The sequence below is a fragment of the Nannospalax galili genome, unplaced genomic scaffold (genome assembly GCF_000622305.1).
Source record: "Nannospalax galili isolate Female #2095 unplaced genomic scaffold, S.galili_v1.0 scaffold381, whole genome shotgun sequence".
Taxonomy (NCBI): Eukaryota; Metazoa; Chordata; class Mammalia; order Rodentia; family Spalacidae; genus Nannospalax; species Nannospalax galili.
The window spans coordinates 3,760,317-3,775,984 of NW_008347312.1; the positions used below are offsets into that span (position 1 = coordinate 3,760,317).

Sequence of the window (15,668 nt, forward strand, 5' to 3'; positions counted from 1 at the left end):
GCCCAAGGTAGGAACTCAGGGCAGGAACCTGGAGGCAGGAGCTGGAGCACAGGCCATGGAGGAACACTGCTTACTGGCTTGCTCCCTTGGCCCCTGCTCAGCCTGCTTTCTTATGTCACACAGGCCCACCTGCCCAGGGGTGGCACCACCCACAGTGGGCTGGGCCCTCCCACATCACTCATCAAGAAAATGCCCCTCAGACATGGCCACAGGCCAGTCCAATAGAGGCAATTCCCCAATTGAGGCTCCCTCAACCCAGGTGTGTCAAGCTGACACTAAAGCTATCCAGCACAGAAGGGTCAGTGGTTACAAAGCTTGTTGCTATACCCTGAGGACCAGAGTTCAGATCCTAGCACGCACATCAGGCGGTTCACAAAGACCTGTAACTCCAGCTGTAGGGAATCTAACACTCTTCTGGCTTCTATGGGCATGCACATGCATGTGCACATACACTCATATAGGCAAACACACACAGAAATAGTAAAAAAATCTTTTTTATAAAAGAAAAACTAGTTCTAAAAACATAATGATGTTGACCTCTGGCCTCTGCACAGACACACACACATGCATATCTAAAAAATGTTTTTAAATAACTAAAACAAGTAATTCTGGTAAAAGGATCAGAAGAGTCCACTTCTACCTGCTTCTAAAGCCCTTACTCTTTGATGAGCCTAACACTCCCCCAAACAATAGTTTTACCAGGGAAAGAAGTATCCACGTGTGCCTGCGGGGGCGGGGGGGACAGGACAGGGGAACACGGGGACACAGGACACCACACACACATGACTCAATGACTCAATGCTTGGAAAAGCTAAATAACAGCATATAATAATAAAATAGAAAAAAGAAAAATGCTGCTTACTAGACTCTCATTGGAAAGTCACAAAGCATTTTAGCACTGAGCATTGAGGGTCCATTGGCATGTGAGGATGAGGCACACTTGCCAGGGATCACATGCTAATGCTTCTCACACATTGACTTTTAGGAACCAGGGGTGGTGCACGCCTTTGGTTCCAGCTACACAGCAAGCTGAGGCAGGAGGATCACTTGAGCCCAGGACTTTAAGACCAGCCTGGACAATACAATGAGATCCCAACTCAAAACAAAAACAAAAAGAGCAGGATGTGAATTTCTCAACTATGAGAACAATTAGCACTGGAAAATGCCTGAAAGGGCAGCCTCCACTGTAAACAGGAAAGCACAGAATTCTTCAGTCAATCCCATACATACCGTGAAATGCTTGCAGGTGTACTCCACCCACACCTCGGCACAGTTAATGTAGTCCTACAAAGAAAGAGTCAAAACGGCTTCACTGTAAGAACAGCACAGCTTAACTCGTGGCACAAGTTCACCACATACCAGTCCCTCAAGGCGCTGACAAAGGAGCAATACAGAAATTGACAGGCTACTGTCATGAATATGAAATGTCCTTCACAGGTTCACATGTGTGAACGCTTGGTCTCTGGGGCTAGTGGGGAAGTTATAGAAGCTTTGGCGGGGAGGCAGGAGCAATGGTTGACAGAGGTTGGACGCTGGAGGTGGGCCTTAGAGGGGTCTAGCTTGGGCTCTCTCTGCTTCCTGACCCACCAAAATGCAACAATTGAGCCACAAACCCTCACTGCTATGAACCTAGATCTCCCAGGCAACAGGCCTGTAACCCAGCCAGAGAGACTATCCTCTGAACCCTGAGCCAAAACAAACCTCTTTTCCTGCAAGCTGCTTCTGTCAGGTATCTGGTCAAAGTGGCCTAAAATTTAGCTTACTGACACATATTACCATGCAAAGCAAGTTACGAAAGGAAGCAGCCTGCCTGACTAGACTTCCATCCCGGCATTGCTCCTACAGCCAAGATGGACGTCTGGGGAGCTCTGCCACACTCGGAGAACCATGAGCTGGTGATGGGGGAGCCCTCGCTATACCTCAGCTGAAAAACTCATGGGGGCATCTGTCTAAAGGTTCAAGGTTTGCCTAAAATGTGATTTTCAAAAAGTAAATTTGGAGAAAAAATAAGCTTATTGCCTTAATAATAAAGCATCTGCTATATAGAGGGATAATAAATTCATCTTATAAAAGTTTAAGAGAACTAAATGGGCCAGAGAGATGGCTCAGTCTGTAAGAGCACTTTGGTGCAAGCGTGACATCCCGAGTTCGATTCCATGTAACCCATGTAAAAAGCTGGATGCAGTGATGCACATTTGTAATCTCAGCACGCCTATAGCAAGACGGGAGGCGGAGCCAGGCATGGTGGCACACATCTTTAATCCCAGCATTCAGGAGGTAGACGGGCAGATCTCTGTGAGTCTGAGGCTCGCCTGGTCTACACAGAGTTCCAGGCTAGGAAGGGCTACATAATGAGACCCTGTCTCAAAAAGAAAAGAAAAAAAGACATACTGCAGAGCCTGGAGAATCAGACCAAAGTTCACTGGCCAGTTAGCCTGGAGTATTCAGCACAGAAACAGGAGTGTGGAAGGACTGAACCACTCATGAGAGTTGTCCTCTGATCACACAAGTCATGACACCATGCACTTGCACTAACATACTCTACCGCCCCCCACCCCACGCCCACGTGCCCCCCAAACAGCCATGGCCACCATCACATACAACTGATACCAGCTGGTCTGTCATTCAAGGCTTCTGGGAACCCCCGGTCAAGGGCTGAAAATCCCCTCTGCCGTTCAACCTCAATCCTCAACTTTAAGAATCTCCTATTAGAGATAGATTAAAAATATATGCTAGACTATTGTACTCTGAATGCCCTTTGCACAGCCAGAAGTCTCTTAAAAGTTTTTAATACTGGTAATTGTATACTTTTAGTGCATTTTGAAGCCTCAAGAACAGGATGCAATTGGGACAGAAAAAAATCAATAAACAGCATCTTTAATGTTATTTGTTCCTCTCTATAAGCTAATAAATAATACAATGAAGATTTTTTTTTTTTTTTTTTTGGTTTTTATGGTCTTACTCTGTAACCCAGACTGGCCTCAAACTCACATACCTCCTGAGTGCTGAGATTGCAGGCACTTGTCACCTCTCCCAGCAAGAGAATCCTTTTCATAGGATACATGTGTAATATAGTCTTTGATAGTGACCTCTCTATGCCAACGAGATCCACCTGCCTCTGCCTCCCAAGTACTAGGATTAAAGGCATGCATGACCAAACCTGGCAAGATTTCTTTTTTTAATGAAAGTCTGATTAGTTGAAAGCTCATTTACTATTATTATTATTAGTTTTGAATTGGTTCTTTGGAGATAAGGTCTCCCTATGAGGGGCAGGTTGATCTTAAACCCTTGATCCTCCTGCCTCAACCTCTGAGTGTTGAGATTACAGATGTGGACTGTCATACCTGACTATGACCAAACCTGGCAAGATTTCTTTTTTTAATGAAAGTCTGATTAGTTGAAAGCTCATTTACTATTATTATTATTAGTTTTGAATTGGTTCTTTGGAGATAAGGTCTCCCTATGAGGGGCAGGTTGATCTTAAACCCTTGATCCTCCTGCCTCAACCTCTGAGTGTTGAGATTACAGATGTGGACTGTCATACCTGACTAAAAGTTCATTTTTAGAAAAACAAAGTATATACTGCATAACTTCTACAAAAACAATGGATCTCAGGTCTAAATGGCCACTCACCTGTGGATTCTTCAATTTAGTGATGACTTTCCAAGCTTCATTGAGAATCTGAAGTCGGTCATTCTCTGGAGGATCGGCCAAGGCCAAATTTAACCCCAGTGAACGAAAAAGAAGATGCTAAGAAAAATATCAAATGATTGTGTTACTGGAGATTTTAAGCCAAAATAACTTAGGCTTAAAAAAAAAAAAAAACAACAAAAGCCATGCTATTTAATCTGCCTCCGCCTCCAGGGAAACCCTCCAAAGACCTCGCTTTTTGAAGAATTCTGCAGATCTACCCAAGTGACTCAGAGAAACTCAAAGAGCTGGCTCCAGGGCCACCAGGGTAGCTCAGGGCTCAAGCACTTGCTTAGCATGGGTGAGAAAGTGAGGTCAAACCCCAGCAACACCCAAAAGAGAATTGGCTTGGAGTATTGCTCTAATTTGTAAGTCACAATTTACTGCTGGAGAAAGTGTCTCCCTGATGAGTAGGGGTGTGTGTGTGTGTGTGTAGAAACCAGAGGTCAACCTTGGGTGTTATTCCTCAGGAGCTGACCACCTTGTTTTTTGAGACAGGGTCTCTTACTGGGACCTGGGGCTCACCAATTAGGCTAGGCTGGCCAGTCAGTGAGTTCTGAGAATCTGTCTATACCTATTCCCTAAGCGTTGGAACTACAAGCAAACAGAAGCATGCCTGGCTTTTTATACGGAGTAAACTCAGGTCCTCACCTCATGCTTGTGTGACAAGCACCTTATTGACTGAGCTATCTCTGCGGCCTCAAAGTGTGTGTGTGTGTGTGTGTGTGTGTGTGTGTGTGTGTGTATGTGTATTTTTCTTTTAAAGACATGAAACGTTTTTCCTAAATGCCCCAGCGTGAGCTCATTCATGGATTCAGCATTCACAGGCCTCATGCACAGCAATTACATGGGGTTAAGGATCCCAATCTCAGCTCATCTTCCATCCGCTCTTTGGAAACAGAGCCCTCACCTATCTCCTGTCAGCCTGAGCTGCCCCCCCTACCCGCCCCACTGGACTCTCCCTCGAGAGCGATCAGTAGATACCCTTTGCCAGTTCTCTCACTGAACAAGAGCCTACCTTGGGGAAGCCAGACTCGTCGCACTCTTTAATCATGCCAATGAAGTCCATAGACCTGGCTGCGATGAACTCAGCTCTGAAAGCTGACATCACGGAGTTCAGCAGCAAAGCACTGCAAGACACAGAGGTCCAGTCAGCCAACTTCCTCAGAATCTAAGTCCTTTACTTACTTACTTACTTACTTTTGTTTATATATTATGCTAGTTTCTCTTAACTTGACCAAACTAGGGTCACCTGGGAAAAAAGGAACCTGAATTGAGGAATTTCTTCCATCAGACTGGCCTATGGCCATGTCTGTGAGGCATTTTTAAAATTGTTAGTTGATGTTGGAGGGCCCAGACCATTGTGGTGCTGTCATCACTGGGGAGATGGACTTAACGAGGGTACACCTAGGAAGCCAGGGGAAGCAAGCCAGTAAGCAGCATTCCTCCATGGTCTCTGCTAAGCCAGTCCCTGCTTTTGACTTCTCTCTATGAACAGTAACCTATAAGCCAAATAAACCCTTTCCTTCCCAAGTTAGTTTTGGTCCGTGTTTATCACAACAACAGAAAACAAACTAGGACATATACTGTGACCAGGTCTCTGTCGGTAGCCTAGGCTGGCCTCAAATTTGCTGTCTGCCTCTACCTCCCAAGTGCCAGGATTACAGGTTGGATTCCACACTGGACGTGCAAGTCGACTTAAGCTAGGACGCACACTGCCAAGAAGGATGGCTGACACTCTTTAATGGGAAGGTTAGAAAAAAAAGACAAAAACAGAGTAAAAGGCACTCTCTAGAGGCTAACACAGGACTTTGTGCAAACTTGGAATTTAATGTTTGAATTAACTAGATGGATGGATGAAACTATGGATGAACAAACAATAAAATGAACCAGCAGTGCAATCCATTTAAGTAGAAGTGAGCCTTCAAATAGGCTACGCACTAATAAAATCAAACATTCAACAACAAAATGGATCTACACTACAAATAAATACCTGTATCTTTTACACTTTTAAAAATAGTTTTTATTTATTATTCTTATTATTTTACATGTATGAGTGTACTGCCTGAATGTAAGTGCACCTGTGTCGTGTAATGCCCACCGAGTCAGAAGAGGGCATTGAACTTCCCTGGTGGTTGTTAACCACCATGTGGGTGCTGGGAATCGAACCTGGGTCCTCTGCAAAAGCAGCTGGTGCTCTTAAAACTCACTCAAGGCTGCACACACATCTACCACCGAGAGAAGAGCAGAAGGGAAACACAGGCGCCCAGGAGGCAGGAAGATCAAGTTCATCCTGGCCTCACCACCTTCACAGCCCAATGAAGAAAAGGCTATTATTATCATCCCCATTTTACAGAGGGAGAAACTGATGCACAGGGTAATCAGGTAAGTGACCCAAAGTCACAAAGTTAAGTCAGAATGGAGCTGAGGTCTGAGAATAGGCAAGTTGAATCCGCTGTTCTGAACCTCCACATCATCTATGAAGCCTCTCTGTCAGCTCGCACCCACGCAATGGTGGTAAGCTAAAAAACAAAACAAGTAACAGATGGGTGGGGAGATGGCTCAGTTGGTAAAGTGCCTATTACACAACCATGAGAACCTAAGTTCCGATCCCCAGCACCCAGCCAGGTATGGTGGTAACCATAACTGCACATCTGTAACCCAGTGCTGGGGAGGCAGAGCTAGTTGGTCAGTCAGTCTAGCTGAAATCAGTGAACTCCACATTCAGTGACAGACCCTGTCTCAAAAAACAAGATGGGAGCTGAAGAGATACCTCAGCGGTTAAGAGCACTACCTGGGTTTGGTTTCAGCACAGACATAACACTAGAAACCATCCATAACTCGAGCCCCAGGGGGATCCTGTTGTTCTCTTCTGGCCTCCGTGGACATTGAATGACATGGGCATACTTAGATGCAGGCAAAATACTCATACACATATAATAATAATAAATAAAAAAAAAAAAGGGGGAAGAGCAATAGAGGACACTTGATACTCACCTCTGGCCTCTGCATGCCCCTGTGGAGTACCTGGGCGCGCACGCGCGCACACACACACACACACACACACACACACACACACACGCGTGGCAACTGTTTCAGCTTCCAGCTTGTGCTTCATGAACCATAAAGTACTTACTTGTTGCCTAGTTTCTTACACCTTTCCATCATCTCAGTCAGCAGAGCCTAGGAAGTTTAATTAAAAAAAATAAGCATCAATGTGGGGGATCCAAAGCCACAGCTCCCAAAGATTTCCAAAGTGCTTCTCTAAAACATACCCTAAAACAAAAGTAGCCCATTTACACCATTTACGTAATGCAAATTCCCATACTCCTGGAGGGGTAAATGGATAAACAGTGGGACCTGGCATCAGGTGGGTTTGGGATCAGATTCAGCCTCCCTCAGCTGTGAGGCATGAATTCTGCTAAGCCGGGTCACCTCACACTGACAAAGAACACAGGTGTAGGCATCCCATCAGGGTAGGATCACTACAGAAAGACACACCTCTGGCTCCAGGGCATGAACAAGGATGGAGGGCTCTTAGGTCTCCACAGACATCTGTACTGTTTGTCAGGGGGCCTGTGACTTGCTTAATAATGCAATCAGCAAACACCAGGTCAGAGCTCAGTGCCTAGCAATCACAGAGACGCACTTTGCCTCCGTGGTCTCCCCTCTCCCACCCAGTGCTTTACTGTCCCATCTCACAGATTGGAAACTGAGCCTTAGTACAACAAGAGATATCAGCCCAGGTCACAGAGCCAGTGACCAGGGCCAGCCAGGGCCCTGACTGGGCCACACCAAAGACACAGGACCACTCTTCAACACACATCCTTTCTGAAAGTTCCAACCATATTTTTCTCCCTGATAGAGAAAAATGGTTTACTTGCTGGAACACTGCTAATGGCTTTGGAGCTATCTTAAGACAATTGTGTGCCTTCAAAGACGCTCCTTAAGAAACAAAGAAACAACAACAAAAAAAATCAATGCATGACGCAATCTTCAGGGTAGCAGTTTGGGGAAGGCTCTGAATGGTAAAGGCAAGGTCAAGCCTAAGACACCTGGCTAATAAGGTTAGTACGGAGACACTGAGCACTTGACTCGAGACTCAGCCCACCCCAGGTTTTAGAACGAGGGCTCCAACTTTCCTCTCGCTCACACTTCATCATAGGCCCACTGTACACCTGGGCTGAGCCAGACACATCAAGTCACTTCCTCAGAAGAGGTGGAAGTGGGGTGTGTGTTGAAATCTGGCCCTGAAGCCAAAGTAATACTCAGGGCAACTGGATGTTTTCTGGCTGCACCCTCTATGTCCCCAGTGCTGACAGCCAACTGCGGAAATTCTGATGGTGTCCCTACCCCTAGGATCTAGACCCAGTTCAGACTGTACTCTCTGCCCCACATAAATCAAACGGAGTCCTATTCTGAGTTAAATCACGTTTTTCCCCAAATTTACACATGGAAACCCTAAGTTCCGTGTGACAGCATGGGGAAACTGGGGGAGGTACTAAGCTTGACTAAGGTCATCAGGGTGAGACCCCATCCAAAAGCACTGGTGTCCTTATTAAAGAAGGAAGACAGCAGGAAGGCATGTGCACAAAGAGGAGGCGGTGAGGACCTAGGAGACCAGGCCTGCAGGCACCTTGATTGGCCTTTCAGCCTCCAAAACTGAGACAGTACATGCCCATTGCTTGGGCTTCACATGTGCACAGAAAAGAGATACCTTGGCCTACTACTTTTTGGTTTAAAATATTTATTTATTTATTATTTATTTTTATGTGTATGAGTGTTTTATTTGCATGTCTGTAAGTGCACCCATGTCATACAATGCCTGTGGAGGTCGGAAAAGGGCATTGAATCCCCTGGAACCAGAGTTTTGGACGGCTGTTAGCCACCATGTGGGTCCTGGGAACAGAACCTGGGTCCTCTGCGAGGGCAGTCAGTGACTGCTCTTAACCACGGAGCCATCTCTCCAGCCCCCACTTTTTGTTTTTTGAGACAGTCTCATTGTGCAGCCCAGTCTGACTTGGAACTTGCTATACAACCTAGGCTGGCCTCCAACTCACAATCTCCCTAACTCAGCCTCTGCAGTGCTGGGATTACAGGTGTGTGTCACCATGCCTGAATTGCCCAGCATTTCTGAAAAGCTGAACTGGGAAAAATGCCTATGTATAGGCAAAAGAGTCCGTTATTAAGACAAAGCGTATGCTTAGAAAGTATCATTTGGGGCTGGGGAGACAGACGGCTCAATCAGCAAAGTGCCCACTGCATGAGCATCATAAGGACCAAGACTGGATCCCCAGGAACCACGTAAAAGCCGAGCATGGTGATACATGCCTGTAACCTCAGAACTGAGGGCTGGGGAATACAGACAGGTGGATCCCTGAAGCTCGCTGGCCTAGCTGAATCGCTGAGCTTCACATTTAATTAGAGACCCTGTCTCAAAAGCATAAAGGTGGCAGGCTGGCCAGATGGCTCAGCAGGTAAAGGCACTGGCTGCACATGCCTGCAGACCTGAGTTCAATCCCCAGAACCCATGTAAATGTAGAAAGAGAGACACCAACTCCACGTGGTTGTCCTCTGACCTCCACATGTACACTGTGGCACATGCACCCCCCCCACACACACAAACACACAACAATAAACAAATTTTAAAACAAATAAAGGTGAAGAATAACAGAAGAGAAATACCCAACATTGCCCTCTGGCCTCCACATTCATGTGTTAAAATGCATTTGAGAACATAGGAAAAAGGCTCTGTTGACAAACAACAAAGGAACCTCCATGAGTGTCCAGAGAGACAAGTGCTACGTGTCAGGCGGGTCTGCTAGGAGTAAATTTTATTCAATTCATTGTTTCCTAAGAAGTGATAGGGTTATCTTTAGCAAGAACAAGAGGAACAACAGTTCAATGCCAGCTGAGCTTGAAACAAGCCTCTGAAGGTGCTAAATCATTGAAAAGTTCATAGTCAATGTATTTGGACTTTCCGCACAGCATGACGTGTAAGGCAAGATGGATGTGCACGTCAGTCTTCATTTAGGATCCTGTCTTTGCTCTTGCTCCAACATTTCATTCATTTATGTAACACTGCATTATTTTTATAAAAACTATAAAAAGAAATGGACATACATAAAAGTTCTAACAATACTGATATGCATCTGGAAAGATGTGAATCCTCCTTTGTAATGACCAACACTGTTAACATTTGGTGCTCATCTTTCTAGAACTTTGCCTTTGCCCCAGAAATATATAGCTACTATTGCAGAAACCTGCTTTTGGTTTTTATTTTGTTTCTACAGATAATCTTGTACATACTGGACTGCAAATTACCTTGTCTCCTCAAGAGTCAAGGACGGCTCTCCCTTCTTCAAAGTCAACACACACAAATCAACCTCTATTTTCTGTTAGTTTAATTTTATTTTTAAAAATACTTTATTATTTTCATTGTATATGTATGAGTGTTTTGCCTGTATGCATGTAAGTGTACCACGTATGTGCAATGCCTCACAGAGGCCTGAAGAGGGTGTCAGAGCCCCTGGAAGTGGAGTTATGGATAGCACATGTGGGTGCTGGGAATTGAACCCAGGTCTTCTGGAAGAACAGCAAGTGTTCTTCACTGAGCCATCTCTCTAGTCCTTTTATTTTTAAATTTTATTTATTAATATTCTATGTGTGTGAGTGATTTGCCTGCATGTATGTCGGACGCTCCTACAGGTACGGCACAGGGGGAGAGGCCAGGACTAGTCTGGGTTCCTCTCTTGGGGGCTGAGCGGGATGGTGAGTGTCGTGTCGGCAACTCAAAAACCACAATGAGTCGGGAGTCTTGTCGAGGCAGGAACTCACTTTATTGTGTCAGGCATCAACGTATATAGTTTAAGCAAAGGGGGTGTAGAAAAGGGGGTGGGTATAGGAATGTGTCATCTGGGGCGAAGACTGTGGGCCACTGGGAATTTACCACGCCAATTGTTACTGGGCAGAGGCAATCTTAGATAGGGCTCTGCTGAGTCACCTCCACACAGAAGTTAGCTCCCATGTGGGTTCTGGGAACTGAGCTCGGGTCCTCTGCAAGAGCAGTACACACTCTTAACCACTGAGCTATCTCTCCAGTCCACATTTCTATTTGCAAAAGCAATATAAACTTGCACATAATCCAGACTGCTCAAAAATTTGTACTGGTGTTTTTAATAATCTTCTAATCACTATTTACAAATATTTTTTAAAGAAAAAGAACAAGGCGAGCCATATACCAGTAAGCCATCGTGTTCCTCCTGATCTTTCTTTCTTTTTCTTTTTTTGTTTTGTTTTGTTTTGTTTTGTTTTGTGTTGTTTTTGAGACAGGGTCGCCCTATAGCCCCAGCTGTCCTGGAACTCACTATGTAGACCAGGCTGGCCTTGAACTCACAGAGATCTGCCTGCCTCTGCCTCCTGCGTGCTGGGATTAAAGGCGTGCGCCACCATGCCTGGCCCCTCCTGATTATTCTAAATGAAGCAGAAAATAAAGGGCCAAACCAGAAAGTCATCTTACAAGCAAACTAATATCCTTTCCCCAAACCAAAGTTAGCAGGTCACGTCTCAAAAAAGACATTTCAATGTGAAAAACACAAAATTCTACACCTCAGGCATTTCTAAAAAGGAGACTTCCATTGTTCCTGTTATTTCTCTTGCATTGGGATTTTTCCTGATGAATAAATGTAACAGAACTGCAAACTGTAGGGAAACTGACAGTGACCCGATCCTGAGCTGAAGACTTATGATATTAGCCTAATCATGCTGCACTCTCACGTTTGTATGAGGGGGGCCCTATCTGTGTGTGGTGTATGTGCAAGTGCAGGGGGGATGCACACACATGTAGAGGCCAGAGGAGGCCATCAGGTATACTGCTCTATCACCCTTTGCCTTATTCCCTTGAGACGGGGTCTCTCACTTGAACCTGGACCTAGAGGCTGGAGCCAGTAAGTCCCAGTGATGCTTCTGTTTCTGCCCCCCAACTCCCACCAGCACTGGGGTTACAGGCACATGTATAGCCACAGTCAGCTTTTTATGTGGGTTCTGGGGATTTGAACTCATGCATTCTTAATGGTTGAGGCATCTCCCCATCTCCTAAACCCATGATAGACTTTTTTAATTATTATTATTATTATTATTATTACCATCATCATTATCATCATCATCATCATCACCATTGTGTGTGTGTGTGTATGATGTTTGTATGAAAGTGGACATGTACATGCCATAGCATGGTGGAGGTCAGAGGACAACTGTGTTGGGTTGGTTCTCTCTTTCCATCTTTCTTGGGTTCTGGGCACCACTCTTGGGTTATCAGGCTTGTGTGGCAAGTGCCTGTACCTGCTGAGCCATCTCACTGGCCCTGTACTTTTTTTCTGAGATGGTGGTTCTTGCTATGTAGCCTAGGCTGGTCTCAACCTCAAACTAGCTATGTAGCCCTGGCTGACCTCGAACTTATAGTGACTTAGCCTTAGCCTGAAAAGGTTGGGGATAAAAAGCACCTGCCCCCTGCCTGGCCTATGTTTTATAATAGTTAAGGAGCAATTTCCAGTAAGGTTACTGGAGTAACAGTCCCTTGTGTCAGTTTATGAGGGCCCTGAAGTCCCATCTCAACTGCAGCGGTCAATGGGAGACACCAGAAGGGATGGGTCTACAGTCAACTGTCAGTTTCAGGGTTAGTGCCGACACAGTCATACAGCTCTCTTCAGTTGTGTGATCTTTAAAAAGTTTCTAAACCACGGTTGCCTCAACTGTAAAATCAGGATGATAAGAACACACAGCCTTGAGAGTCTGGGAAGAATTTGGATAACCTAAGCACAGAGTCCCATCCAGAGATGGTGCAGGCTGAGTCTCAACAAAAAGGCCATGTGATAGGCTCAAAGCCTTCACTTCTCTATGACTCAGCCCTCTCCTCCGCTGTTCACTGTTCACATCCACAAGGTCACTGCCCTCCACACACCTCCAGAAATGACTGACTGATGGCCACAGAATGCGGGTCAGCAGGTGGGAGCAGGTACTATGAGGCTAAGGGACAGGAACGCTTCATAGATTAAACAGGAAAGTGGTAAGTGATTCTTAATTACAGAACAAAATCACACACACACACACACACACACACACACACACACAAACAAACACACACCCCTAGAGAGACAGACAGACAGACAGACAGACACTAGACAGGGAGGGAATGTTCCTAACATAATTTTAAAGACAACAGGATTTTGGGTATCTATTTTTCTTTCAATCTTTCTTTACTAAATTTTCTAACGATTCTGCATTTTCACCAATGCAGTTATCCATTCCTCCTCTTGCTTTTGCAGAGCCACCAACCGGCTCCTCCCTGTCTGATCCACCCAGGTATGCTTCTGCCGTGTGCCAGCTCTCAAAGTGCCATCTTCAGATCAGTTTCCTGACCAAAACGCCTCAAGAGCTCCCTGCTCTCCAGACAGTGGCTTCAGCCACCTTTGCAGCAGATCCAGCAAGATGGAGGCCACTCCCAGCTGGCTGGACTTCTCACTCTTCTCCAGTATCTCGGCCCTATCCAGGCAGGTGGCCTGCCTATTTGCACAAATCCCTCTTCTGTTTGCCCTCTGGCCTTCAAGCTGGCTCAGATCCCCATTTGCTTGTGTGGCTTGTCAGGACCAACCAAGAGAATGGATGCCACACATATATCATAATCCCCAACAAAAAGTGTTTAGAGGAAGGTTCATTTAGGCCCATTTTACAGTTGGTAAAACCAAGGCACAGAGAAGTGGCCCAAGGCAAAACAGGTCTTCCGCCCACCTGCCAGACCCAGCCCTGCTGCTGTGCTTTCTCCTCCTTCAGCTTCTGTGACCTGCACTGAGTGGCTCAGTCAGCAACCATTAGACTCCATATGAGACAAGAGTCACCACTGATATTGAGGCCAGGCCTTGTCCCCTTAACTCCCTCCCCCAAAATGAACAACAACACATGCTTCTCAAGGGATCCGTTTCCACCACCCACAGCAAGCAATGTAAGATGGCTGCCTTTTCTGTGCAGAATTTGCCTGAAATATGGTGGAGAACTCTTTTCTTACTATAATTTCATTTTTAGTTGTAGGAGAGAGGGAAAAAATATCCTACCTTCAAACAAAAACAGAAAAAGCCCTTTTAGACAATTACTTTTTGCTTAGATTTCAATTACTGAAGTTTAATTTCAATTATTATTATTATTACTACTATTGTTTGTGACACAGGCCTCATAGGTAGTCCAGGCTAGCCTCTGACTTACTTCCCAAATGCTGGGATTATGGGCCTGCCAAACCACATCTGACTGTGGATTTTAATGTCAATTTTCACCTTTATACATCAGATATTCATAGCTAAAGATACCTTTCCCCTCCCTCACACCACCCACACTGTATAACACCAGTCGCTGGGGCCAGACTTCTCAGATTCCTACATGCAGCTGTAGTCCCCCCTCAATGTATCCCAGCTATCCAGGAGTTTTTAGCACCAACCTGGCACATGAATCTTCAGCACCACCTTCCATCCTGACATTAATTTTGCTGCATTTGAGAACGACTAATTTTTTTTTTAATAAGACAATGAGTCTCTCATGTAAGTCCCCAAGAACTGGGTTTATTATTATTCAGGTGACCTAATTTTTTAATCACTTCTCCTACTGTAGTGATGATTTCCTAGAGCAGTATTCCCCGAGAAAGTTCTATTCCCAGGCTCTGCCTCCTGTGAGACTCCCAAAGCTTCAAATAAAAGCAAGGATGCCTTTCGACATGCACCACAGGCTTTCCACCTGATTTCGCCCCTCATTAAAATAAGGGGAAAAGCACTCCCATTTTCAACACCTTAATCCTGCTTGTAGGAGTATTTGAATAGTTCAGAGGAAGGGGGAGAGGGGCACCTTCTCCTAGGAGGGGAAATATGGTTGCCAGCTGTGCTGAAGACCACAGACAACAGGTAGCAATTCAAACAATCTTCCCTTATTCCAACCTGATTTGAAATCAGCTTGCTTAATGGTTAAAAAAAATTTTTTCACCTAAAATATAAGAAGTCTTTGTTTTCTCCTTCCTACTTTAGATTTTGAAAAACAGTAAAAATGTACGCAGAGCAAAGAAAACAGACTGGCAAAGAAAATGCAGTTACGATGGCCCCAAAGCTAGCCAAGTATGGCAGCACTCAATGTAATCCCAGAACTCAGGAGGCCGAGACAGGAGAATCACTGGTAGCTACCAGTCTGGGCTACAAAGCAAGACCCTGTCTCAGCACACTCAGTACGGTGAAGCACTGTCCTGTCAATGCCACCAACAAACCACAGGATGGGAATTTTCAGAACTGCTCTCATTTTACAGCTGAAGACACAGTACTTGGAGTGACTAGGGTCAAGTCAGTCAGACTCAGTTATCCCATGACATGGTCACAGAGCTGAGAGGTAGACTCCGGAACCCCAACTCCAAAGCCCTCACCCGAACACTGGGCTACCCTGTGGCTTATGACTCACACAGCCAATGTACCATGAACAGCCTTATACAAAAATAGACAGGTGCACGTGGGTAGTAGTCCTTTCAACTGACACCACAGCCTTCCACTGAACACACATACCAGACTCGAGCCAGTTCCCTGTTGGTTACTTCCAATTCTGCACATGTACATATGTTTTCATGCATACATGCTCATCTGCGTATTTCTCCAGCACCAATCCTTGAGAGTAGACTGCTTGTTAGAGGCCTGACCTTTTTGTTCTGAAGGGCTTTCTATGTGTTGGCAACACAGGAAGTGGGCACCTGTCTCTGAGCTGCTTTGCTCTATTTCTGTTTACAGCAAGTTGTCCTTTTCCTTTCAACCAGCAAAGGGAAGGCAAGAAGAGCTGCACCTATAGAGTTATCATGACAACATGCACTGGGAATCCTAGGGAAGGAAAAAAAATTGTATTTCCGGTATACCAGTTTAATTCCTGACAATGCATTAAACAGAAGGAGAAAGAGGAGGAGGAGGAGG

General features: G+C 45.3%; 1 protein-coding gene across 5 annotated transcripts in view; it reads right to left on the reverse strand.

Moving 5' to 3' along the window:
* The window catches only part of Vps35l (VPS35 endosomal protein sorting factor like), a 126,849-nt gene that overhangs the window by 71,040 nt on the left and 40,141 nt on the right, over window positions 1–15,668 (reverse strand). For all 5 annotated transcript variants that reach the window (XR_003851233.1, XM_008843876.2, XM_029568689.1 and 2 more), the window contains exons 15-18: window positions 6,827–6,873; window positions 4,709–4,820; window positions 3,634–3,750; window positions 1,231–1,284 (exon numbers count right to left, since the gene is read on the reverse strand). Coding sequence is in view for 4 of the 5 variants with exons in the window: in XM_008843876.2 (XP_008842098.1) it covers window positions 1,231–1,284; window positions 3,634–3,750; window positions 4,709–4,820; window positions 6,827–6,873 (330 nt within the window). In the remaining variant the exon portion in view is untranslated. The remainder of the gene's footprint in view (window positions 1–1,230; window positions 1,285–3,633; window positions 3,751–4,708; window positions 4,821–6,826; window positions 6,874–15,668) is intronic.